General features: G+C 45.5%; 1 protein-coding gene across 1 annotated transcript in view; it reads left to right on the forward strand.

Annotated features, from left to right (window-relative positions):
• The first annotated feature begins 1,367 nt into the window (after positions 1 to 1,367).
• LOC117404630 (kinesin-like protein KIF1C) overlaps positions 1,368 to 24,972 on the forward strand; it is a 25,164-nt gene continuing 1,559 nt past the window's right edge. Inside the window, exons 1-16 of the mRNA XM_059015351.1 lie at positions 1,368 to 1,999; positions 10,973 to 11,166; positions 17,859 to 17,935; positions 18,490 to 18,669; positions 18,752 to 18,817; positions 19,342 to 19,520; positions 19,872 to 19,983; positions 20,438 to 20,515; positions 20,627 to 20,692; positions 21,476 to 21,554; positions 21,946 to 22,024; positions 22,824 to 22,975; positions 23,291 to 23,597; positions 24,277 to 24,352; positions 24,673 to 24,752; positions 24,849 to 24,943. Coding sequence (XP_058871334.1) covers positions 11,064 to 11,166; positions 17,859 to 17,935; positions 18,490 to 18,669; positions 18,752 to 18,817; positions 19,342 to 19,520; positions 19,872 to 19,983; positions 20,438 to 20,515; positions 20,627 to 20,692; positions 21,476 to 21,554; positions 21,946 to 22,024; positions 22,824 to 22,975; positions 23,291 to 23,597; positions 24,277 to 24,352; positions 24,673 to 24,752; positions 24,849 to 24,943 — 1,729 coding nt within the window. The 5' untranslated portion in view covers positions 1,368 to 1,999; positions 10,973 to 11,063. The remainder of the gene's footprint in view (positions 2,000 to 10,972; positions 11,167 to 17,858; positions 17,936 to 18,489; positions 18,670 to 18,751; positions 18,818 to 19,341; positions 19,521 to 19,871; positions 19,984 to 20,437; positions 20,516 to 20,626; positions 20,693 to 21,475; positions 21,555 to 21,945; positions 22,025 to 22,823; positions 22,976 to 23,290; positions 23,598 to 24,276; positions 24,353 to 24,672; positions 24,753 to 24,848; positions 24,944 to 24,972) is intronic.

A 24,972-nucleotide genomic window follows, 5' to 3' on the forward strand; every position in this document is an offset into this window, starting at 1 on the left:
TCACAGAGTCTCACCTTGGCCAGTCCTTCGTCGTGGTCCTGCCTCAGGTGTCCAAAATGTCTTCTCTCTGTCCTGGTTCGGTTCACTCTCCCTACAACCCTGCTCCTCGTTGCCCACCCGTACGGCACGAATACAAGACTAGAGAGGGTTAGCGGGTCAAAAAAAGCCGTTGTTAATGGCGTTAGTCTTTCCAAATTAAAATTTCTATGCATAACCACAGATATATAAACGGTCGCCTTCTCCAACCGTCTCTTTTTATCCCGCCCGAACCTAAGTAACGTATGTTACAAGCGTGCTACGTCATAAAAAAACGTGACGTCAGAACGGATGGATGGTTGTTCGTGCAATAGGAAACATTGATAATATTAGCACTGGCTGATGTATCTAACTTCAATTTATGGTATTCCCATTTAGTGTCCTCCTGGGAAGGCATAGGGAATTCCTCAGAATCGGGACGTTTTCCAGGGAAAACAGGGTCACCTTGTGTTACCAAGCAACCGAGCCCTAGAAGCGACTTAATCCCCCCAGTCTGCACCAGTAGGGGACGCTGTTCACAACCACAGTTACCCCGTTGAGATTCAAGCCTGCAGGCAGGCGATCGAGACTGTCAGCCAGTCCCGATGGGAGACCGGGCTTTGGCGGCGCAGTTGTCAGGTCGCCACGCTTCCCGGCTCTGTGTTAAACTAGCAGATGTATCCTGCAGGCAAGGGAGTGTGCAAAGCCGAGGAAGCACCGCACTTCCTCCGACAGTGCAGAGTTTACACGCTCCCTTACAGATTCATTTTGTAAAAACACATTGAAGCTGTTAAAAACTTGACTAAACCTGGTGATTATTATTAGTAGTATCTATTGATTGATGTATGTATTTATTATTATTTTTTCTATTATTATTTGTTTATTTAGCAGACGCCTTTATCCAAGGTGACTTACAGAGACTAGGATGTGTGAACTATGCATCAGCTGCAGAGTCACTTACAACTACGTCTCACCCGAAAGACGGAGCACAAGGAGGTTAAGTGACTTGCTCAGGGTCACACAATGAGTCAGTGGCTGATGTGGGATTTGAACCAGGGACCTCCTGGTTACAAGCCCTTTTCTTGAACCACTGGACCACACAGCCTCCTATTTATTTGGCAGACGCCTTATACATATATACGCAGTGTTTAAAAACAGCACTGTACATCCACAATAGATCAGTTCTGAAACATAATGTTTTTTTTTAAGACGAGCGGAACACAGTTGCCCTTTTAAAGGTGGACCCCACCTGTCCCAGTTACCATGTTTCCTTTAGGCGTTGCCTTTTTAAGAGAACTCCCTCCTCCTCCCAGAAAAAAAAAAAAAAAAAAAAATCTCCCGAACTCTCGTCCAGTGCCCGGGCCGGGTTGACGTCACGCGGGAGATGGATACCGGCTCGCGCAGGGGGGTGGGAGGCGGTTAAGCAAGACGAGAGCGAGAGCGAGAGCGAGCTCGAGCGCGAGCGACCGCCCGCCCGCCGCACAAAGAAAAACTTCGCCCTAAGTTTTTTTTTTTTTTTTAGTTTTTTTTTTTTTAATTGGTCATTTTTTTTTAAAGCCAAATATATATAAATCATTTTTAACCCCTTTCCAAACAGGAGAGTGAAAAAAAAGGAACGTTTGTTACGGGATTAATTTTTTTTTTTTTTTTGTGAAACAACTCGCTGGGATTGTATGTCGCTGCCGAATTGCTGATCGGTATTTTTCGGATTGTGTAAAGAGAGATTTATTTTTTCGGTTTTTTTTTTGACCCCCCCTCCCTAACTCTCCTTTCTTTTTCATTCCCGATCCACACACAGGCTGGGGGGGTGTCTGTCTGTGTAGGATGGTACCGATACTGGCAAAAAAAATACCAGGGAAGCCAGCGCCAGAGGAGGACGGAGGGCGTCCTTTTGAAGTTTTGCTAACCCAACTCGCGATTTGAAACTATGGCAGCGGAATAATAACAAAAAAAAACAACAACTTGGCTTTTTATTTTTTAATTGGTAAGTTATTTTTGTTTGTTAAAGTTTGATACTTCTCACTCACTCACTCACTCTCTCTCTCACACACTCTCTCTCTCTCTCTCTCTCTCACACAATCTCACTCTCTCTCTCTCTCTCTTCCTCTCACTCTCTATATATATATGATAATTTGGGAGCTTATTGTAATAAACAGTAGTATTTGATTGCCGAATTGAGGCGTTTTTATGCGTTTTCTGTGTGGGATGCGCTGTGCTGCACTGATTTACTGACCAGTCTATTTAATTTCCCATCCATATTGCTACTGCAGTCAATATCTGCGTGGCTGTTTTTGTCTGTCTGGCGATCATGTGGTTTATTTCTCTGCCTTCACAGTAATACAAAAAACATTCAATTTATATTGTCTGCGGTGGCTATTGCTGTCGTGCTGAAACATGATGTGGGAAGTCAGGTTACTCTGTAGAAAAAGAGATCCAAACTAAAATAAAGAAAGTAACTTCTGTTAAAAAAAGGCGATCGAATCATTTATGACATTAATTACGTGTTAAAAAGTATGCCGATCGCATTACCGGCTCCACGATGAAGGGTGTGTAAGGCAGGGGTTTAGATAATGATGTGTTTTCTGTGTTTTGAGAGAGAGATTGGAAATGATGGGTCTTGACAAGCTGTGACAGCTGCCGTTTCTTCAAAGTGAATGACTCGCACGCCGGCAACAAGGCCTTTAGTTTTATTTTGGTTTTTTTTTTCCAGTTCAGGCCCGTCCAGCCCCACCATCCGTTCAAAACCTTCTGAAACTAATTCTTATTTTTGTGTTTCTTATTTTTTTTTATCACGCTGTTACAATTTCAAAACCGCCACTTCGCTACAGCTGCTGCGTGAGGTACTATTTTTAAAGTCTTTTATTTTAATACGTTTTGTTTCACACGGTGAGTCCGCCGGCAGCGTCCTTTTGCTCGATAAATCCAGGATAATAAAAGTCACACGCGTCTAGTTTAACAGGCGCACAATAGGAAAACTTTCTTTTTTATTTACAAAGTGAACTCCCTTTCTCCTGTACTGAAAGGTGTGATGTGTACTCTTTGAGCTAAATATATACATAAGAAAAGGATATTTCAGGTACTTAAAAAGGTAGAATAACTGATCACAAATCAATTATCAGGACGTTTCAGGACTATAAGTCCTTCATCGGCTGAATTGCAAAAAACTTTAAGAAGTTGATAAAAAAAAAAAACCAAACAAATAGTCTTTTAAACAAAATTTCAGAATGGTGATGATGATGATGATGATGAAGATGATGACCTCAGAATAGAATGTTCATTCCAAATGGCTCCAAAGTGCCGAGTTTGAAAATAAATTCATTTTCTTTTCATAGCATTGAACCATCCCACAAATTGTGATGTCTCTTTGTATATATGTGTATATAAATACTGTGTTGCCTTAGGATTGAAGATCGAGTTAGCCTATACATGCGGCTTCTGATTTTCGGATTTTTCCGTCTACTTTCGACTCTCCTTTAGAAATTCAATTGATCCCTGATCAGCCATTCGTGCATCTCAATCACACACTGAGAAACGCGTTCATAGTAAAAACCGATTTCATTTACTTTTCGGACTTTTAAATCGCAAGCGTTACTTTTCATTTAAAGACAGAAGCGTCTTCGTTAATCTAAATACATCACGAGTATATTAAATACGCGTCCGGCTCCAAATACTTTTTAGTTTTTCATTCTGTCTTTAATAAAGATTAGAGGCTTGTTAACGTTGCTCGTTTGTTCTGCTTGGAAATGACAAATTAAGGCTTGGTCCATTTTTAAAAGCCCATTTAATTGAATCACATTACTAACGCGTTTGTCAGTGTGTGTGCGATTGAGATAAGCGAATGGCTGAACGGGGATCGATTTAATTCTTAAAGTCAAAGTCGAGGTAAAAAGCACCGAAAATCAGAAGCCTTAATAGTTTTTGTTTCGAGAAGCACCCCGCCCTGACGCGATTCGACAACTCTCGTTAAACGAAATGTACCGAACTATCTTAAAGAATACTATAATCTATTTTATTATAGTTTTAATATTGAACCCGCCCCCTGCCCCCCCGCCCCCAAAATAAATAAATTGGATTGCAGGATTGCTAATGTGTTGCTTCAACGCGACTCCAGACCAGGCAGCGTCCCGTTTGTTTTTACGTCTGCTCCTTATATGGTCTCTGCTTTTTAGATTCAAACTTGGGAAGAGTTTATTGTAATTTGCTTGTTTATGTACATCTACTGAGAAGGAAAAAAAAAAACTATGAAGCCAGGTTTTGTCTCTTATTTTCTTATTTATTTTATTTTGGTGCCTATATTAAGTAGATCTGTCCTCTGCAGTCGACTAAACACCGGTAAATTTAAATAGGACTCTGGAGTTAATGAAACCATGTGAAGCGGCTGACAAGAGTGTGAGATTTAAAAATGCAGGCTCCAGATTGCATTGTTTGAGGACCGAAGTACAGTAAAGGGGTAGAGATAGAAGATAGAGATAAGAGCAGTGGGGTCTGGATGGGGCAGACAGCCGTCTAATTCACTCGCTACCAACCCCTACACCTCACCTCACCTCTACTCCATTAATAAAAAATACCAGGGATGGAAGTAAGACTCCCGCTGCACAGCAGTGTGATCCAGTCCTGGTTTCACTAGGAGTTTAATAATCAGACACACCTGAGCTTGTTGCCTAGACACACTGGGGCTGATCAAGCTGGAAGTAAAACCTGGAATGGGTGAATCCGCTATGCAGTAGGAGTCTTTTAAAAACGGTGATGGACCGTGTGTTTTTATGATGGCTTTCGACAGTGGCAGCATACCCGACATTCCTGCATGTTCATGCCCAAACAGACCAGATGGATAACGTGCTCGGTTTGTAATGATGAAGGTTCATTTAGAGCTGAGAGACTGAACTTGAGGAATGCAAAACAACTGGAATTCATGCACTGAATTGAGAAGGGTTTCCTAACCCTGGTCCTGGGGGGACCCCCTGTATCTGCTGCCTTTCATTCCAGCTGAGACCTCAATTTACTTAATTGAACTATTTATTAGCTTAATTATTATTTATTTCTTAGCAGATGCCCTTATCCAGGGTGACTTACAATTGTTACAAGATATCACATTATTTTTTACATACAGTTACCCATTTATACAGTGGGGTTTTTACCTTGCTCAAGGGTACAGCAGCAGTGTCCCCCCCACCTGGGATTGAACCCACGACCCTCCGGTCAAGAGTCCAGAGCCCTAACCACTACTCCACACTGCTGCCCTGACTTTTTTAATTTTCAGCTTTTAAACAAGTAATTTTATGAGTAACATTGTTAGGAACTGAGAACAATTAAAAAGTTCTAATGAAGCACATTATTAGTTCAATTAAGGGTTTGATTAAGTAATTGAGGACTCAGTTGGAATGAAAACCAGAAGACACAGGGGGTCCCCCGGACCAGGATTGGGAAACCCTGGAATAGAGCACATAACTGTGCCATTATTTTTTCTCATTTTTTTTTTAAATTGTGATCCATAACTATAAAACTCTGAATTTAAAAATGCTAAAAGAAACATAAGTAATTCAGCGGCGAGCATTCAGACTAGAAGTCTTTCTCTGTGTCTTTTAAAGACTTTAAAATTTAGAAACTTGTCTACTTAGTTTCTTTTTAGCTTTGGCCTTTTTTAAGGTTTTTTGAAGCCTGTATCCAGACATGTTTTTTTTTTTTTTGTTCTCTTCCTGCCACAGAGAGAAACTCTCTCGTCGTTAGGATTGGCTGAGACACGTTCCTGACCTCTGACCTTAGCGAAGGTCAATCGCAGGTCACGAGAGTCCGGAAAGATTTAAGATTTCAGAGCTCCCCACCTCAATGAAGTCTGTTATTTGAACAGGACTCCTGATCATTTCAGTAGTGAATTGAGTTCTATCAGCCAGGATTGGGTTCGGGGCTCGTGTGCTTGTTATACGTCTCTGTGATAGTTGCTTATCTGCTGTTTGGTTTTCCTTAGTGGAAGCAGAGTGACGCAATCTCCATCTGTCTATATATGTGGATTGAGTGAATTTCATAGGATGTGTTTTGGGATGGCCCTGGTTAGTATTATAAGCAATTAGTCAGACCTTGAAGTGAATTCTTTAAATTCTCTTTGTGTAAATGGATACTGTATGAATATATATTCACTGACTCGCTTCCAAACAGATGGACGCACTAGTACACAGACCCGCAGAGAGACCCACAAACTGACACACACTTGTAAACAGACCCACGGACAGAGACACACACAAACAGACATGCATACAATTGCACGCAGATCCACAGACACACACACACTCGTACACAGACCCACGGTCAAACACACACACTGGTGTCCGCACACATACAGTTTCACACACACAGTATAATGCAAGGATCTGGTGGCATTTGGAAGTGCCTGTCTGGTCTTAACCGCTTATCCAGCTGTGATGAAACTTGGTACGGACATTCTCTTAACCCCCCAACCCCCACCCCCAAGTTATTGAGAGAACCAGAACCCAGAGATATGAACAGAGGAAGGTGGTTGTGTCTGAATGTAACACAAACGCCAGGTTAAAAGCAACGCAAATTCAGCGACAAACGTTTCAACTTGAAGACGCTGTGGTCGAAACGTTTGTCGTTTTGAATTTTCTTTCCTTTTAGTATTTCAAACTTTGGAACTGTCGAGTGTGTGTATAATTAAAGAAAAGAAAGAAGAAAAAAAGTCTCTTCACTCTGCCAAGGAGGGGCCCAGGCGATGATCGGGAGAAATTCTGCACATTCCTTTCAGCTCTGATCACAAGCCAAGGAGAGCGGGCTGCAAAGGTAGAGGAGAGAGAGAGAGAGAGAGAGAGAGAGAGGGAGAGGGAGAGAGAGAGAAGAGGAGAGAGGGAGGGAGGGAGAGGGAGAGGGAGAGGGAGAGGGAGAGAAGAGGAGAGAGGGAGAGAGAGAGAAGAGGAGAGAGGGAGGGAGAGGGAGAGGGAGAGGGACAGCGAGCTACCAATACAGTTTAGTGACCACAAACTGCAGAAGGAAACGGGCACACACACAGGAAACTGGAAGTCCCGATTCTGTAAGACGTATGGAGAGACTGAGGTGTGGTTGATGCTTCTGTCGCAGGTGAATGCGATACGTCAGGCTGCACAGCTTAACTCCGACCAATGCAGCAAATGCTAACGTTTCTCAACATTATCCGACCCCATGCGATTTCAGGTCACGGACGCGTGAGAACAGGCTATACGACTTTCCGAAAAAGACGCACGTCGCAAGAGTATGGATGACATAATTCCAACCGGTCGCACAGGGTCAGAGAGCCTCGACTCAGACCAAAAATTCTGTAGGAGTCTGAAGTATGAACCAGCCTCGAATCGGAGACACGTTTCAGTGTACAAGGGAGGTGGGAGAGAGAAAAAGGACTGAGATTTAAGAGAGAGAGAGAAGAACGATAGAGCAAAGGAAAGAAAGAAGGGGAGATAAATACAGAGAGGTTCTCATTGCAAGTCAAGGAGCTCAGGCTACAAATATACAAGGACGATGGGAGAGAAAGCATGGAGATGTGAGGAGGGTGCGAAGAGAGGATTGAGAGAGAAGGAAGGAAAGAAGGGGAGACAGAAATGAAGAGAGAGAGGTTCTCTCATCACAAGCCGAGGGGTTTGGGCAGGGATGTGGGAGAAAGAGAGAGGAGGGAGCGGTAGAGAGCAATGGGGAATGAAGGAAAGAAAGAGGAGAGGTGTTCTGTCATCTCCTGTATATTATACAGGTCCTTTCATAAGCACAGCACAGCCCGGGATGTATATTACACTGGCCCTGTATAAGGAACAGGTTCAACTAGTTCTGGATGAAGGAAGAAAACCTGACCATTATACTCCAGCGAAACAATAAACCAGTCCTTTTGAACCAGTTTTTAAAATGTCCTTCCCAGTAAATCAAATCAAATCGAAATGTATTTATAGAGCGCCGTTCATGGCAAGCCATCTCAAGGCTTTTAACAAAGAAGAAAAGCATTAAAGTACAATAAAACATTTATATATATATATATATATATATATATATATATATATATATATATATATATATATATATATATATATATATATATAAAAACATCATTTAGATCTTTTATTTAACATCATGTAATGAAAAGAAACTACAAAATGATATCGCAAAAAAAAAGTCTATAACGGAAGCCATAACAGTAGTACAGTAGCATTTCATGTTTGGAAATGTCACATTTTTCATGTCAGTTTTTCGTTAAGTAGGAGGCTGTGGTCCAGTGGTTAAAGAAAAGGGCTTGTAACCAGGAGGTCCCCGGTTCAAATCCCACCTCAGCCACTGACTCACTGTGTGACCCTGAGCAAGTCACTTCACCTCCTTGTGCTCCGTCTTTCGGGTGAGACGTAGTTGTAAGTGACTCTGCAGCTGATGCATAGTTCACACACCCTGGTCTCTGTAAGTCGCCTTGGATAAAAGCGTCTGCTAAATAAATTAATAATAAGTATATGGAAAACTACAAAGCGGTGTGTCATTCAATATGCTAACTTAACATGATTCAGCAGCTTTCATTCGACTTTATGAAGCAAAACTAGTAAATTCTACAGGATGATACAAGACATTTAGCTATAGCTGTGTGTGTGTGTGTGTGTGTGTGTATATATATATATATATATACTTATACATAAATCTGGAAGAATCACATCCATTCACTCAAATTGTGACGAGACTTTTAAGATGATAAAATCCTGACATTGTTTCGTTGTTGTTTCAAACCCTGCAATAATAAATCAGACAAACAAAACAAATGCCCATCATTTCAGACCGTGCCTTGCAGCATGTACAGAGAGATCCGCCCATACTGTAGCCTGCCTGCCTGCCTGCCTGGGAACAAGGCTGATCTGCAGCTCTGTGGTTTCCGGGAGCGACAGGTGTAATTAAGGCTGGTTTTCTTGTTTCCATTGCCCGGGGCAGATGGGTAACAGACAGTAGGATGCAGTCATACTTGAGTCCCTGCCAAGAAATTGTTCAGGTAGAAAACACCTGTTCAACCCCTAGGGGTCTGAGGTAGTGAGTTAATATTGACAGTGGAGGCTGTGTGTGTTTAGAATTATTACCTACAGACTCCAGAGGGAATCAGACTCCTGTTGCCTAGCAGATTCACCCATTCCAGGTCTTATTACTGCAAGCTTGATAAGCCCCAGTGTATAGGGAGCAAGCTCAGCTGTGTCTTAACAGGGATGGAAGTAAGACTTTTGCATAGCATATGCAGCAATGCCAGATTTTACTATGAGCTTGATTAGCCAGTGTAGAGCTAACAAGCTCAGGTGTGTCTGATTTTAAGCTCATAGTAAAACCAGGAATGGATCAAACTGTAATGCAATGGGAGGGGGGTCTTATTTCCATGCCTGGGACTTAATATTATTATTTCAGACATTTAAATACGCTACCACCATAACAGTTTAACTCTGTATGAGCTGCTAACAGCTGATTTAGAAAGCCCTCCCTGGAGGGAGGGAGGGAGGCAGTAGCAAGTTCCAGTTACACACAAGCATGCAGAGAGCTCACCGCTTCACACTCCGTGAGTTACTGTATTCACATCACATCACGTGCAATCACAAGGCTGCTTCAAACGATCAAGCAACAGCCTCTGAGAGAAAGTGACACTGTGGATCCGAGTCAGGTGGGGAGTTTATTCCAGTCCGAGGGGCAGCAAAAGCAATCGGATGATCTCCCCGCAGGACTGAGGTCGCGTTTTTGCTAAAGAAGATAATTTTTAATGGCATTATCTGTGCCTTTTAAAATGGGTGTCTGGTAACGCAACATGCGCGAGGCGACAGGCCAAATGATCATGTTCCGGAAAGTACTCAAAGCCGGCGTTTCGATTGGCTGAGAGCGGTTTTATATTTCATATGTGAAGAGATTTCTGTTCTGTTCTTTTTTTATTTTATTTCCTCAAAACAAAAGCCTTTAAGACTGGTTTTACTTGTAACGCGGCCACGGAGAGCGCTTCATTTCAGCTACCTTGTAAAAAGACAGCGGTGTTTCCGTGGCTCTGTCGCCTAGGAGACTTTTTTCTATATATTTTTTCTTTTAATGTTTGCACACAATCCGGTCATTGTTTGAGTCTCAGGTTATGCCAAGAGAAGCAATGATAATTCAGCATGGTTTTACAAGAAAGAAAAAGGGGGTGAAGTGCTGAAGGATGCATGTACAACCCTGATGAAGGCACTAGAGCCCAAACGCTGGTCTGCTTGACTCAGTCTCTTCTAGTTTCAATAACCCTGATGAAGGCACTGGAGCCCAAACGCTGGTCTGCTTGACTCAGTTTAGTTTCAATAACACTGATGAAGGCACTAGAGCCCAAACGCTGGTCTGCTTGACTCAGTCTCTTCTAGTTTCAATAACACTGATGAAGGCACTGGAGCCCAAACGCTGGTCTGCTTGACTCGGTTTAGTTTCAATAACACTGATGAAGGCACTAGAGCCCAAACGCTGGTCTGCTTGATTCAGTTTAGTTTCAATAACACTGATGAAGGCACTAGAGCCCAAACGCTGGTCTGCTTGACTCAGTTTAGTTTCAATAACACTGATGAAGGCACTAGACCCAAACGCTGGTCTGCTTGACTCAGTCTCTTCTAGTTTCAATAACACTGATGAAGGCACTGGAGCCCAAACGCTGGTCTGCTTGACTCAGTTTAGTTTCAGTAACACTGATGAAGGCACTAGAGCCCAAACGCTGGTCTGCTTGACTCAGTCTCTTCTAGTTTCAATAACACTGATGAAGGCACTGGAGCCCAAACGCTGGTCTGCTTGATTCAGTTTAGTTTCAGTAACACTGATGAAGGCAATAGAGCCCAAACGCTGGTCTGCTTGACTCAGTTTAGTTTCAATAACACTGATGAAGGCACTGGAGCCCAAACGCTGGTCTGCTTGATTCCGTTTCTTGATGGATTCTTTAGCATATTGTTAACTTTTTTTTTTCTTTGCTTCGTTACAGATTTTTTTTTTAAATTGGGACCTTTTAAACCCCCCCCCCCCCCCACCTCCTCTGGGCCCCCCTCTCCCGTCGAAACTGACCTCAATCCAAGATGGCTGCTTCGGTGAAGGTCGCGGTGAGGGTGCGACCTTTCAACTCTCGGGAGACCAACCGCGACGCCAAGTGTGTCATCCAGATGCAGGGCAGCTCCACCTGTGAGTAAACTCGCTTCCTATTGGCCGGTGTAGAGGCCTTTTCAAAAATGGAGCACTGTTGAGGGTTTTCTAGATATGGCTGAAAATTCAAGCTGTTTTAAAAGAGATCTTTCAACAAACCAGAAGTAATTTCATTACTGTTTTGATCGCCAGGTTCCTGTGTTTGCATAGTAGTTCTGAACTTTGTGGGGGTCAATGCAAAGCCCTTATCAACACCAAGCAAACGTGTGTGTGTTCGTGTGTGTGTGTGTGTGTGTGTGCGTGTGTGTGTGTGTGCGTGGGCACGCACAGCTATGGCTTAACGTTTTGCATCCTCTAGAATTTCAGGATTGAGACTTTTGTTTAAAAAAACAAAACTATATGAACATAATTTCGATCTTTTATTTAACATCATGTAATCAAAGCAACTACAAAATGAGGGGAGTCTACACCGGAAGCCATAATAGCAGTACAGTAGTATTTCATGTTTTAAATACGTCTTTCCATTGGAAAACTCCAAAGCGGTGTGTAGCTCAATATGTTAACATTGTTCAGCAGGTTTCATTCCACTTTATGAAGCAGAACGAGTTCATTCTGTTGGGTGATGTCTCAATCCTAAAAAATGTAGGTGATGCAAAACGTTTGGCCATCGCTGTCTTGCTCCTCCCCTAGTGGGTATTGAGTGCAGGGGGTACACAGAGCGAGCGAGAGAGTGCATTGCTGTGAAGTGCCAAACAGCACCAGCTGTGCTGCAGAATTGCGCAGGACTGGCCCTGACTCCTCTATTAATAGCCCGAGAGGGAGCGCGTGCGAGGGAACAGAAATCCTGTCTCCATGTAAACAAACCAGCCGCTTACTTAGGGACAAGAGACGGGGAGGCGGAGAAGCAAGACAAGCAAGGATTCGTCATGCTGTTATTCCAGTGCTTCCAAAATCAGCTCCAGAACCACTAAAAGACTTGTCAAGCACTTTTAAACTGCATACCGCTGTTTTATTAGCTCGGAAAATAATTAAATTAAGTGCCAGATTATAGAAAGTTCTCGGTTTCCATGCCTTCTTCTCCGGATGTCCGTTACACTTCCTGGGTGACGTCAGCCTCCTGGCGTTTGTTGTGTCTGCTTGTGTTTCTGTGTTGCACCTTAAAAGTAGACTTGGCATGTTTCTGTCATTTTCCCCTTCTTGGTTTGCCTTCTGCTTCGTCTCAGTCTCCCGTATAATTTCTGAACAAGAAAGAGCGTCTTCCTCTGTTTGTTTGCATTCCTAGAAGACAGGTCCAGCTGACTCAAGTCTCCTCCGCTCCAGCTTCCAGATCTAACGAAACTTTTACAAAGTGCTGTAGATTACACAGAAGAGCGAAGGGCACGTTGCTTTTCAGATTCAAATCCGTTACAAAATGCTCGCTTACCCTACATTATAGGAGGCAGTGTGGTCCAGTGGTTAAAGTTCAGGGCTTGTCACCAGAAGGTCACCGGTTCAAATCCCACCCCTGCCACTGACTGCCTCGCTGTGTGTGACCCTGAGCAAGTCACTTCACCTCCTTGTGCTCCGTCCTGCGGATGAGGTGTTAAATCAACGTCCTATTGGAAGTGACTCTGCATTATTATTATTATTTATTTCTTAGCAGACGCCCTTATCCAGGGCGACTTACAATTGTTACAAGATATCACATTATACATTATTTCACATTATACAGATATCACATTATTTTACATACAATTACCCATTTATACAATTGGGTTTTTACTGGAGCAATCTAGGTAAAGTACCTTGCTCAAGGGTACAGCAGCAGTGTCCCCCACTGGGGATTGAACCCACGACCCTCCGGTCCAGAGTCCAGAGCCCAGAGCCCTAACCACTACTCCACACTGCTGCATATAACGCACAGTTCACAGCCTGCCTCTGTAAAGCGCTTTGTGATGGTGGTCCACTATGAAAGGCGCTATATAAAAATAAAGATATTATTATTATTATTGGGAAGGAGCCACAAACAGACCTGGTGCACACAGTACAGGGATGGAAATAAGACTTCCGTTGCATAGCGTTTTGATCCGTTCCTGGTTTTACTGTGAGTTTTATTAATGAGACACACCTGAGTGTGTATAGCTAACAAACTGGCTAATCAAACTCGTAGTAAAACCTGGAATGGATCAAACGACTGTGCAATAGGAGTCTGATTTCAATCCCTGCATATACCAGTTGTCTTTTGCAAAAACAAGAAGCCAGGCAACTCTCTCTCTCTCTCTCTCTCTCTCTCTCTCTCTCTCTCTCTCTCTCTCTCTCTCTCTCTCTCTCTCTCTCTGTGTCTCTCTGTCTCTCTCTCTATCGCTCTACCTCTCTCTCTCTGTCTTTGTCTCTCTGTGTCTCTGTTTCTCTCTCTCTGTCTCTGTCTCTCTCTGTCTCTCTATCGCTCTACCTCTCTCTCTCTGTCTTTGTCTCTCTCTGTCTCTCTCTCTCTCTTTGTCTCTCTCTCTATGCAAACCATGCTGGTTCACCAACTCCCCGATTTGAATAGCAAATCAACAAAGGCACAGCACACTTCATTGCAGATCACCAAGTGGTTCTTAAATTAAGTGTTTTCATCGCTGGTATGGATACATACCTTCCCTGTCTCATTAAAAAAAAAAAGAATGAAGCAAAATGTGTTCATTTTCTAAGAGTGATGCTAAACTTTTGGCTATAGCTGTATTGAGACATCAGTCTAGCGTTACACCCCGAGTAGTTATGGTTATTAATCTAATAAATGTCTTGATTTTAATGTTGGGTGTATCATAAATCAGACAGCATGGGGGAATGTCACACAATCCACACCCCAGTGACTGTCTGCAACACTCATCACTCTGGATTCGTTCTTCTTTGTTCAAGACATTTCACACCCAAAAGAGACAACCATTATGAACAATTATCCCTACACAGCTCGGGCCAAAAGTCTTGCATCGCCACCCTGTAGAATGAACTAGTTTTGTTGAATTGTGAGAGTTTTAATGTAAAAAAAGCACCACAAAAAAAGCAGAAGTGGGCTGAATCTTAGCGGGAGCTCTCTTAGTTTGCTTCGGTCTCCTAGACCTGCCCCTATGACCTCCAAATGAACTCATTTTGCTTTGTAAAGTCGAGTGAAAGCTGCTGAATAATGTTACGTTAACATATTGAATCACACACCGCTTTGTAGTTTTCCCCATATACTTAACTAAACTGACCTATTGAAAAATGTGACATTTCGAAATCTAACATTATGGCTTCCGGTATAGACTCTTTTTTAAAAACTTTTGGCCACAGCTGTAGAGTTTTCTCCACAATCTAAATGAAGATTGGAATATAATTTTGCATTGGGAAAACAAAAGTGTAATTACCCAGGTACACTATCATCTAATAAAGAGAGCAGAGAAACTCTCTCCTGTACAGCAGAACAGAGTTTTCATTTCAGACGTCATTTAGTTAGAAATGTTGGTCCTTTATAAATTCTCTTATATGTTTCCGTGAACTTATTCCATCATAACTGCGTTCAAGGACTAAGAAGTTGAGACACTTTACCATGTGATGGTTTAACCCCCCCCCCCCCCTGTTCTGAGTTTGTGCTGGATGGTCACTTTGATATTTTGGCATGTCGGGTCACACTCACGCAGCTGTTGGGAGAGTGACTGGAATGCCACAGCTGAGTGGACCCAGCCCAGCACCAAGCCCAGCGATTTACAGAATGCATCAATTTGTTTAGGTGTTTGTTTAAGCCGTGGGCTGCTGGTAACACTGGGATAGAGAGAAGGCTCCTGTTACACAGTGCGGTCCAGTGGTTAAAGTCCAGGGCTTGTCACCGGTTCAAATCCCACCTCTGCCGCTGACTGACTCGCTGTGTGTGACCCTGAGCAAGTCACTTCACCTCCTTGTGCTCCGTCCTGCAGCAGGGCTAGGCTAACCCTGCTCAAACTCCTGGCTCCTGATCATTTCAATATTAATAATAATAATAATAATAATAGACTTCATTGAGGGGAGCTCTGAACCCTAGGACTGGGTGCAGCAGCAGCAGCAGCAGCAGCAGGGCTAGTGTGAGTTTGTAACCCTGCTCAAACTCCTGGCTCCTGATCATTTCAATATTAATAATAATATCAGACTTCATCGAGGGGAGCTCTGAACCCCAGGACTGGGTGCAGCAGCAGCAGGGCTAGTGTGAGTTTGTAACCCTGCTCAAACTCCTGGCTCCTGATCATTTCAATATTAATAATAATAACAGACTTCATTGAGGGGAGCTCTGAACCCCAGGACTGGGTGCAGCAGCAGCAGCAGCAGCAGCAGGGCTAGTGTCAGTTTGTAACCCTGCTCAAACTCCTGGCTCCTGATCATTTCAATATTAATAATAATAACAGACTTCATTGAGGGGAGCTCTGAACCCTAGGACTGGGTGCAGCAGCAGCATCAGCAGCAGGGCTAGTGTCAGTTTGTAACCCTGCTCAAACTCCTGGCTCCTGATCATTTCAATATTAATAATAATAACAGACTTCATTGAGGGGAGTTCTGAACCCCAGGACTGGGTGCAGCAGCAGCATCAGCAGCAGGGCTAGTGTCAGTTTGTAACCCTGCTCAAACTCCTGGCTCCTGATCATTTCAATATTAATAATAATAACAGACTTCATTGAGGGGAGTTCTGAACCCCAGGACTGGGTGCAGCAGCAGCAGCAGCAGGGCTGCATTGGAACTGCAATTAAAAGAAACGCTGTCTTCATTAAATATGTTCCCTACCATACAAACCGCTAGTCTGTTTACTGTTAATGAAGTACTGTACCTGTTAACCTGCAGCAGCCTGAAAGCATGTGAAGTTAATAAAAGCTTCCCTAACCGGTAGTTGAAAACAGATGCTTTGCTCACTCGGAGCGGAAGAAAAGCTTGCGATCCAGAGGAGGGGATTCGGCCTGTCCGATTGAACTCAGGACTCTGCTCTGTGGCTGGCAGGAGCTGTTCTGCTCTCTGAAATGTGCAGTCTTGAAAGAAAAAAAGCGATCACGTCCTGTAGTGACGTGTTTCAAACGGGCGATCTGCTCCGAGGTTAAAGGAATTTCTCTTTGCACAAGCCTTTGCTGTTTTCAGGTCGTCTTGCGCTTCCTAGGTCCGTGGGCCTCTTATTAAACTCCTAGTAAAACCAGGAATGGATCAAACTGCTGTGCAGCGGGAGTCTTGTTTCCGTCCCTGGTTTGAGGCAAGAGGAAGCTTATTCCAGTGGCACTGCGGTCTGCCTCTGTGATCTCACGGGTGTCTCTCCGTCTCTCCCTGCATTTGCTGAGATTTGATTCTGCTCCCCAGGCTTGTGATCTTAACCACGAGCAGCCCTGATCAAAGCTCTGCTGTCTGAAAACCACCCCCCCTCCACCCCTGCACCTCCAGGGCTCTCCACTGTGATAGAGATGTGTGAAAGGAAATGGGAGATGTGCTTGTGTCTGTGTCGGTGTGTGTGTACCCCGGGTCACTCCGTTTTGATGTGTATGTGTGTGTCTGTGTCTGTGTGGGTCTGTCTTTCTCTGTCGGTGTGTGTCTATGTCTGTGCGTGTGTGTGTGTGTGTGTGTGTGCGCGCGCGTGTGTGCTCACCCCAGGACTCTGTGTGTGTGTGTGCGTGCTCACCCCAGGACTCTGTGTGTGTGTGCTCACCCCCGGACTTTGTGTGTGTGTGTGTGTGCGTGCGTGCGTGCGTGCTCACCCCCGGACTCTGTGTGTGTGTGTGTCGGTGTGTGCGTGTGTGCTCACCCCAGAACTGTCTGTGTGTGTGTGTGTGTGTGTGCGCTCACCCCAGGAGTGTGTGTGTGTGTGTGTGTGTGTGTGTGTGTGTGTGTGCTCATCTCAGGAATGTGTGTGTGTGTGTGTGTGTGTGTGTGTGTGTGTGCGTGCTCACCCCAGGACTCTGTGTGTGTGCGTGCGTGCTCACCCCAGGACTCTGTGTGTGTGTGTGTGTGTGTGTGTGTGTGTGTGCGCTCACCCCAGGAGTGTGTGTGTGTGCGCGCGCTCACCCCAGGACTCTGTGTGTGTGTGTGTGTGTGTGTGTGTGTGTGTGTGTGTGTGCGCGCTCACCCCAGGACTCTGTGTGTGTGTGTGTGTGTGTGCTCACCCCAGGACTCTGTGTGTGTGTGTGTGTGTGTGTGTGTGTGTGTGCGCGCGCTCACCCCAGGACTCTGTGTGTGTGTGCTCACCCCAGGACTCTGTGTGTGTGTGTGTGTGTGTGTGTGTGTGTGTGTGTGTGTGTGTGTGTGCGCGCGCTCACCCCAGGACTCTGTGTGTGTGTGTGTGTGTGTGCTCACCCCAGGACTCTGTGTGTGTGTGTGTGTGTGTGTGTGTGTGTGTGTGTGTGTGTGTGCGCGCGCTCACCCCAGGACTCTGTGTGTGTGTGTGTGTGTGTGTGCTCACCCCAGGACTCTGTGTGTGTGTGTGTGTGTGTGTGTGTGTGCGCGCGCTCACCCCAGGACTCTGTGTGTGAGTGTTTATTATCATTGCAGAACAATCTGGAGGCCCTGTGTTATCTCAGGCTGTGCTGCTGCTGCAGATAATAATGAAGCCGAACTAAATATAGACCTGGGCATTGGCTGGGAGGGGAGGGGAGGGGGTGTTAATAATTTCACAGACCCGGATTAGCACTGATCTAGGAATACCCAGCGTTCCCTTTGATAATGTTTTTGCACATCATTTTATTTGTATATATATATTTTAAATTGTGTAATATATATATATATATTTTCCCCAGGCATCACCAACCCCAAACAACCCAAAGAGGGCCCCAAGAGCTTCACCTTCGATTATTCCTACTGGTCTCACACCACGGTAAGCCTCTGATTTTACTCTCCGTGTGCTGCACAGGCTTGGGGTGCAATTCCTGGTTTTCAAAATCCCTTCGCAATTCCCATTCCCTTTTAATCAGTTCCAACACTTCACTGATCGAAATTGCACTTCGCAGCATTCTGTTAAAATGAGTGGCGACACGTGACTTCAACTGAAATACGTGCTGCAGACAACTGGCGTGGAATTAAAAAAACTTATCATTGAAACTTATTGATCTCTCTGCGTGTGTCTGTCTGTCTGTTTGTGTGTCTCTATGTCTCTATGTCTCTGTCTGTGTCTGTCTGTCTCTGTCTGTCTGTCTGTCTCTGTCTGTATGCCTCTGTGTTTGTCTCTGTCTGTGTCTGTCTGTGTCTGTCTGTGCTTCTGTGTGTGTCTCTGTCTGTTGCTCTGTGTCTCTGGCTGTGTGTCTGTCTGTGTCTGTCTGTTTGTCTGTGCCTCTGTATTGTGTGTGTCTCTGTCTGACTGTCTGTGTGTATGTGTGTGTGTCTCTATCTGTGTCTGTCTGTCTGTCTCTGTCTGTCTGTGCCTCTGTCCAGGCGGAGGACCCTGACTTCGCGTCCCAGCAGCGGGTGTACAAGGACATTGGGGAGGAGATGCTGCTGCACGCCTTCGAGGGCTACAACGTGTGCATCTTCGCCTATGGGCAGACCGGCGCGGGCAAGTCCTACACCATGATGGGCAGACAGGAGCCCGAGCAACAGGGCATCATCCCACAGGTACTGGGACCAGCAGGGCGTGGTAGCACACAGGGGCCAGCAGGGTGACGTATTTACCATCTCTTTCTCTCTCTCTCTCCAGCTCTGTGAGGATCTCTTCAAGAGGATTGTGGAGAATAAGAGCACAGACCTGGCCTTCTCTGTGGAGGTGAGAGCATGCTTGATTAAAATAAAGGAATATAAGGCAGGGATTGGAGGCAAGACTCCCCTTGCACAGCATTCCTGGTTTTACTAGGAGTTTAGTACCAACCTGAGCTTGTTACCTACAGACACTGGGGTTAATCAAGCTTGTGTTAAAACCTGGAATGGGTGGCACTGCTATGCAACAGGAGTCTTATTCCCATCCCTGAATGTTCTTGCATTGGTAGCTCAGCTGCTTTGCTCATATATAACATGCACTCAGCAAGATATTTACTACAAAGTGCAATTTGCATTTATTGTAAAAGGAAAATAGTTTCACCCCCTGCAATAACACTGAGGAAGGAGCTAGAGCCCAAACGCTGGTCTGCTTGACTCAGTCTCTTCTAGTTTCAGTAACACTGATGAAGGCACTAGAGCCCAAACGCTGGTCTGCTTGACTCGGTCTCTTCTAGTTTCAATAACCCTGTAAGGATTGTATAGGAGAGAGTTCCAGTGAATTGACCCTCAGTCTCTCACCCCCCCCCCCCCCAGGTGTCCTACATGGAGATTTACTGTGAGCGTGTGCGAGACCTCCTGAACCCCAAGAGTCGGGGTAACCTTCGAGTCCGAGAGCACCCCATCATGGGCCCCTACGTGGAGGACCTGTCCAAGCTGGCCGTCACCTCCTTCAGGGACATCGCTGACCTCATGGACTCTGGGAACAAGGCCAGGTCAGCCAGGGGGCGTGGTCAGCCGAGGTCACAGAGGTTGAACAGGTTTACAGGGTTTTGAGAGACGCAGAGAGATAGAGAAACAAAGAGAGAGAGAGAGAGAGAGAGAGAGAGATTGAGAGGCAGAGAGATAGAGAAACAGAGAGAGAGAGGCAGAGATATAAACAGAAAGAGGCAGAGCGATAGAGAAAGAGAGGGAGAGAGAGAGAGAGAGACGGATACAGAGACAGAGAGAACGGGATCTGCTAGCTCGGGAGAAAGCCACAATGTGATTTGAGATTGCGATGACCCTCATCGTTGTGTGTGACCCTGCATGTTCCACGCACGTCACTCTCGTGTCTCGCTCGGCAGGACGGTGGCCGCCACCAATATGAACGAGACGAGCAGCCGCTCGCACGCCGTGTTCACCATCGTCTTCACGCAGAAACGCCACGACGAGATGACCAGCCTGGACACGGAAAAGGTAGCGGAATCCGCGCTCTCGCTTCGTCGAGGAATCGCTTCTGACCATTTCAGTTGTTTGTTTATCTTGTCACACAAGTATGCTCTAATTCTTGGGTAGAAGCTATTTTCTGAGTAAATGCCATCAGCCATTTTGGTCTCTCGTATATAAGCCCATGAGCTGTCTCTAAGTACACACCCCCACTGAGAGACGCTCATTTTAACAGATAAGTGTTAATGCAAGGCATGGGGACTGAGATCTGCATTGCTGTACAGTTAACTTAAATATAGCCCTTTTGCTTATAAATAGAATAGATTTAGATGTGCCAGCAAGTGGAGCTTTGTTTCCCTCTAGTGGCTGAAAAAATGAACTGCAGGCTTTAGCTCTACAGATGGAGACGCCATCAAATTCCCTGAAAGTCTGGAATCAGCAATACTTATTTATTGAGTAATTGTATTGTATTATTTTTTTTAAGGTCAGCAAAGTGAGTCTGGTTGACCTGGCAGGAAGTGAACGGGCTGACTCTTCCGGGGCAAAGGGCGTGAGGTTAAAGGTGACACACTCTATGACATGTGATGCGTTACTTATTTGGACAGTTTATTGGGATTTTTTTCCCCTTCCTCTAAACCTGCTTCTTTCTCCTGTGTTGTGCTGCCCCCTGCAGGAAGGAGCCAACATCAACAAGTCTCTGACCACCCTGGGGAAGGTTATATCTGCACTGGCTGAGATGGTAAGAGAGTAGTGGTCAGGGCTCTGGACTCTTGACCGGAGGGTCGTGGGTTCAATCCCAGGTGGGGGACACTGCTGCTGTACCCTTGAGCAAGGTACTTTACCTAGATTGCTCCAGTAAAAACCCAACTGTATAAATGGGTAATTGTATGTAAAAATAATGTGATTATCTTGTAACAATTGTAAGTCGCCCTGGAAAGGGCGTCTGCTAAGAAATATACAGCTCTAGCCAAAAGTTTTGCATCATCACCTTATAGAATGAACTCATTTTGCTTCATAAAGTCGTATGAAACCTGCTGAATAATGTTACGTTAACATATTACACACCGCTTTGTAGTTTTCCATATACTGAACGAAAAACCAAAATCTAACATGAAATACTACTGTACTACTATTATGGCTTCCGCTAGTTTTTTTGCGAGATCATTTTGTAGTTTCTTTGACGACATGATGTTAAATAAAATATCTAAATTATGTTCATATATAGATTTAAAAAAAAAAAAAAATAATTGTCTCAATCCTAAAAAATCCAGGTGATACAAAACTTTCGGTCAGGCTGCATTTTGTATATTCAGCTCAGACATCCTCGTTCTGCCCGCTGACTGACACACATGCATGGCCTCTTACACGCGTTACTAGTTCAGAATACAAATAAAATGGATCCGAATTCTTGTTGAAGTATTTGAGCGACGTTCCGGTACCTTTAGATTCTGGCCCTGGATTTCAAATGCCTGTGTCAATGGAAGCAGCTTCTGTTGAACTAAAGTGAGCTTGATCTCCACAGCAAAGCAGCAAGAAGAGGAAATCGGACTTCATTCCTTACAGGGACTCTGTGCTGACGTGGCTGCTCAAGGAAAACCTGGGTACGGAGGAGCACACACGACCTTTCACTTTAATAATAATAATAATGATAATAATAATAATAATAATAATAATAGTAGTGGTTTTGCTATCATATTTCTTTTGCTATTATTATTATTATTATTATTATTATTATTATTGCTGATATTAGTATCATTAATATTAGCAGTGGTATCGCTATAAATTATTTATATTATTATTATTATTATTATTAGCATTTCTATTGGTATTTTTGTTAAAGCTATGAAAGACGTTATGAAGGCTCTATTATAAGTCGCCGATGTGAAATCAATTCATATCGATTTTAATCACGTTGTTATAAAGAAACGAGTTGTGAAAATAACGTGGGAGTGTTTGATTGATTGATTGTTTGTTTGTTTGGTTTTCTGTCAGGTGGAAACTCGCGCACAGCGATGATTGCAGCTCTGAGTCCGGCCGACATCAACTACGAAGAAACACTGAGCACTCTGAGGTGAGCGCGGGACTGTGTGATAAACACTGAGCGCTCTGAGGTGAGCGCGGGACTGTGTGATAAACACTGAGCGCTCTGAGGTGAGCGCGGGACTGTGTGATAAACACTGAGCACTCTGAGGTGAGCGCGGGACTGTGTGATAAACACTGAGCGCTCTGAGGTGAGCGCGGGACTGTGTGATAAACACTGAGCGCTCTGAGGTGAGCGCGGGACTGTGTGATAAACACTGAGCACTCTGAGGTGAGCGCAGGACTGTGTGATAAACACTGAGCGCTCTGAGGTGAGCGCAGGACTGTGTGATAAACACTGAGCGCTCTGAGGTGAGCGCGGGACTGTGTGATAAACACTGAGCACTCTGAGGTGAGCGCGGGACTGTGCGATAAACACTGAGCACTCTGAGGTGAGCGCGGGACTGTGCGATAAACACTGAGCACTCTGAGGTGAGCGCAGGACTGTGTGATAAACACTGAGCGCTCTGAGGTGAGCGCGGGACTGTGCGATAAACACTGAGCACTCTGAGGTGAGCGCGGGACTGTGCGATAAACACTGAGCACTCTGAGGTGAGCGCGGGTCTGTGTGATAAACACTGAGCGCTCTGAGGTGAGCGCGGGACTGTGCGATAAACACTGAGCACTCTGAGGTGAGCGCAGGACTGTGTGATAAACACTGAGCACTCTGAGGTGAGCGCAGGACTGTGCGATAAACACTGAGCACTCTGAGGTGAGCACTGGACTGTGCTGCAGGTATCACGTATTGTGTTGTATTGTATTGTATTGTATTGTGTTGTGTTGTGTTTCAGGTACGCAGACCGTGCCAAGCAGATCCGCTGCAACGCGGTGATCAACGAGGATCCGAATGCCAGACTCATCCGGGAGCTGAAGGAGGAGGTGAACCGACTGAGAGAGCTGCTCTTCTCACAGGGGCTGCCCAGCAGCCTGGTGACAGCAACGGGTGAGAGAGAGAGACCCGACCACCCCCTCACATACATACATACACACACTCACTCACTCACTCATACACACACACACACACACACACACACACACACACAGACACACATATTACAGAGCGAGAGAGAGACTTTCGACACACACACCACAGAGCAAAAGACCCGACACTGACACACACACATCACAATGCTACAGACAACTCCATCCCTGACTAACACACTGCAGGCTAATTCTATAACAACTCTACTGTCATAGTGAAATGCAGCTTTATTTAATCAAGACTCCCCCCACCCTCCCCCCTCGTCTCCCTACACAGGCGTCGCCACCGAAGTCAATAACATCAACAGCAGTGCCCCCCCGCCCCCCCCTGCAGGGGACCACAGCGTGCTGGGCGGGGTGCACGGCCCCCCCTCGCTGCACCCCTCCCCAGGCGGCGAGCCGGACCTCGCCTCGGACCCCCACGCTGAGGGGGGGCCGCCTGACAGCTACCCCGGGCTGGAGGCGCCCCCGATCAGCACAGAGGAGGCCGTGGAGAGGCTGAAGGAGACGGAGAAGATCATCGCCGAGCTCAACGAGACCTGGGAGGAGAAGCTGAGGAAGACAGAGGAGATCCGCATGGACAGGTGAGGGCAGTCCGAGAATCCGGAGCCACATTCCACTCCTGGTCTTCATTCCAACCCCCTGTTCTAACTGAACCAGTTAACAAACCTCCATCCAGACCGAGTTCATGATCTCATTTGACTTGTTAATCCTGGAGTGGAACGGCCCTCCGGGACTGTGATTGGTTGATGGGACACCCCTGGGCTAAATACAAAATAGATATTACACAGAGAGGTATGGTAAAGCATAGGGAAGCATTGTAAAGCACAGAGAGGTGTGGTAAAGCATAGGGCAGCATTGTAAAGCACAGAGAGGTCTGGTAAAGCATAGGGAAGCATTGTAAAGCACATAGAGGTCTGGTAAAGCATAGGGCAGCTTTGTAAAGCACAGAGACGTGTGGTAAAGCATAGGGAAGCATTGTAAAGCACAGAGACGTGTGGTAAAGCATAGGGAAGCATTGTAAAGCACAGCAAGGGATGGTAAAGCATATTAAAAAATAAAAACACGTTGAACTAACCCTTTTTATAAAAGTTTCCTGTGTCTCACGCTGCGGGGGGAGCTGGGGTCCCTGCGTCTCACGCTGCGGGTGGAGCTGGGGTCCCTGCGTCTCACGCTGCGGGTGGAGCTGGGGTCCCTGCGTCTCACGCTGCGGGGGGAGCTGGGGTCCCTGCGTCTCACGCTGCGGGTGTCTTGTCTTGTCAGAGAGTCGCTGCTGGAGGAGATGGGGGTGTCGATTCGGGAGGACGGGGGCACTGTGGGGGTGTTCTCCCCTAAAGGGGTGAGTCTAAACCCAGCTCTCCTTCCACACGCTGGCTCGACTTCCTACTTCTTTCATTTTCTAACCCGGTTGGGTTTTGTTGTACAAATTTGAGAAGTTTTTTTGTTTTTCTTAAGTATACATTTCTAATCTCTCAGCCCTCGTCTCCTTCCCTCATATCTCTCTCTCTCTCTCTCTCTCTCTCTCTCTCTCTCTCTCTCTCTCTACCCTCCCTCTATTCTCTCCATACCCCATCCCCTCCTTTCTCTCTCTACTCCCCTCCTCTCCCCCTCTATACTTCCTCCTCTCTCTGCTCCCCTCTCCTCTTCCTCCTCTCCCAGACCCCTCACCTGGTGAACCTCAATGAAGACCCCTTGATGTCGGAGTGCCTTCTCTATTACATTAAGGAGGGGGTGACACGGTAAGGAAACCGCGCACTCTTCACACAGTCACGCAGCCTGCACACAGTCTCATCTGAAACACACCGAGTCCAGCCTCTGTCTCTGTCTCTGTCCAGGGTTGGTCAAGAAGACGTGGACATTCGACTGAGCGGCCAGTTTATAAAGGAGCAGCACTGCGTCTTCACAAGCAGCACCAAGGACAACGGGGAAGGTAAGAGAGGAGAGGAGAGGGGACGAGAG

This window comes from Acipenser ruthenus, chromosome 50, assembly GCF_902713425.1.
Source record: "Acipenser ruthenus chromosome 50, fAciRut3.2 maternal haplotype, whole genome shotgun sequence".
Taxonomy (NCBI): domain Eukaryota; kingdom Metazoa; phylum Chordata; class Actinopteri; order Acipenseriformes; family Acipenseridae; genus Acipenser; species Acipenser ruthenus.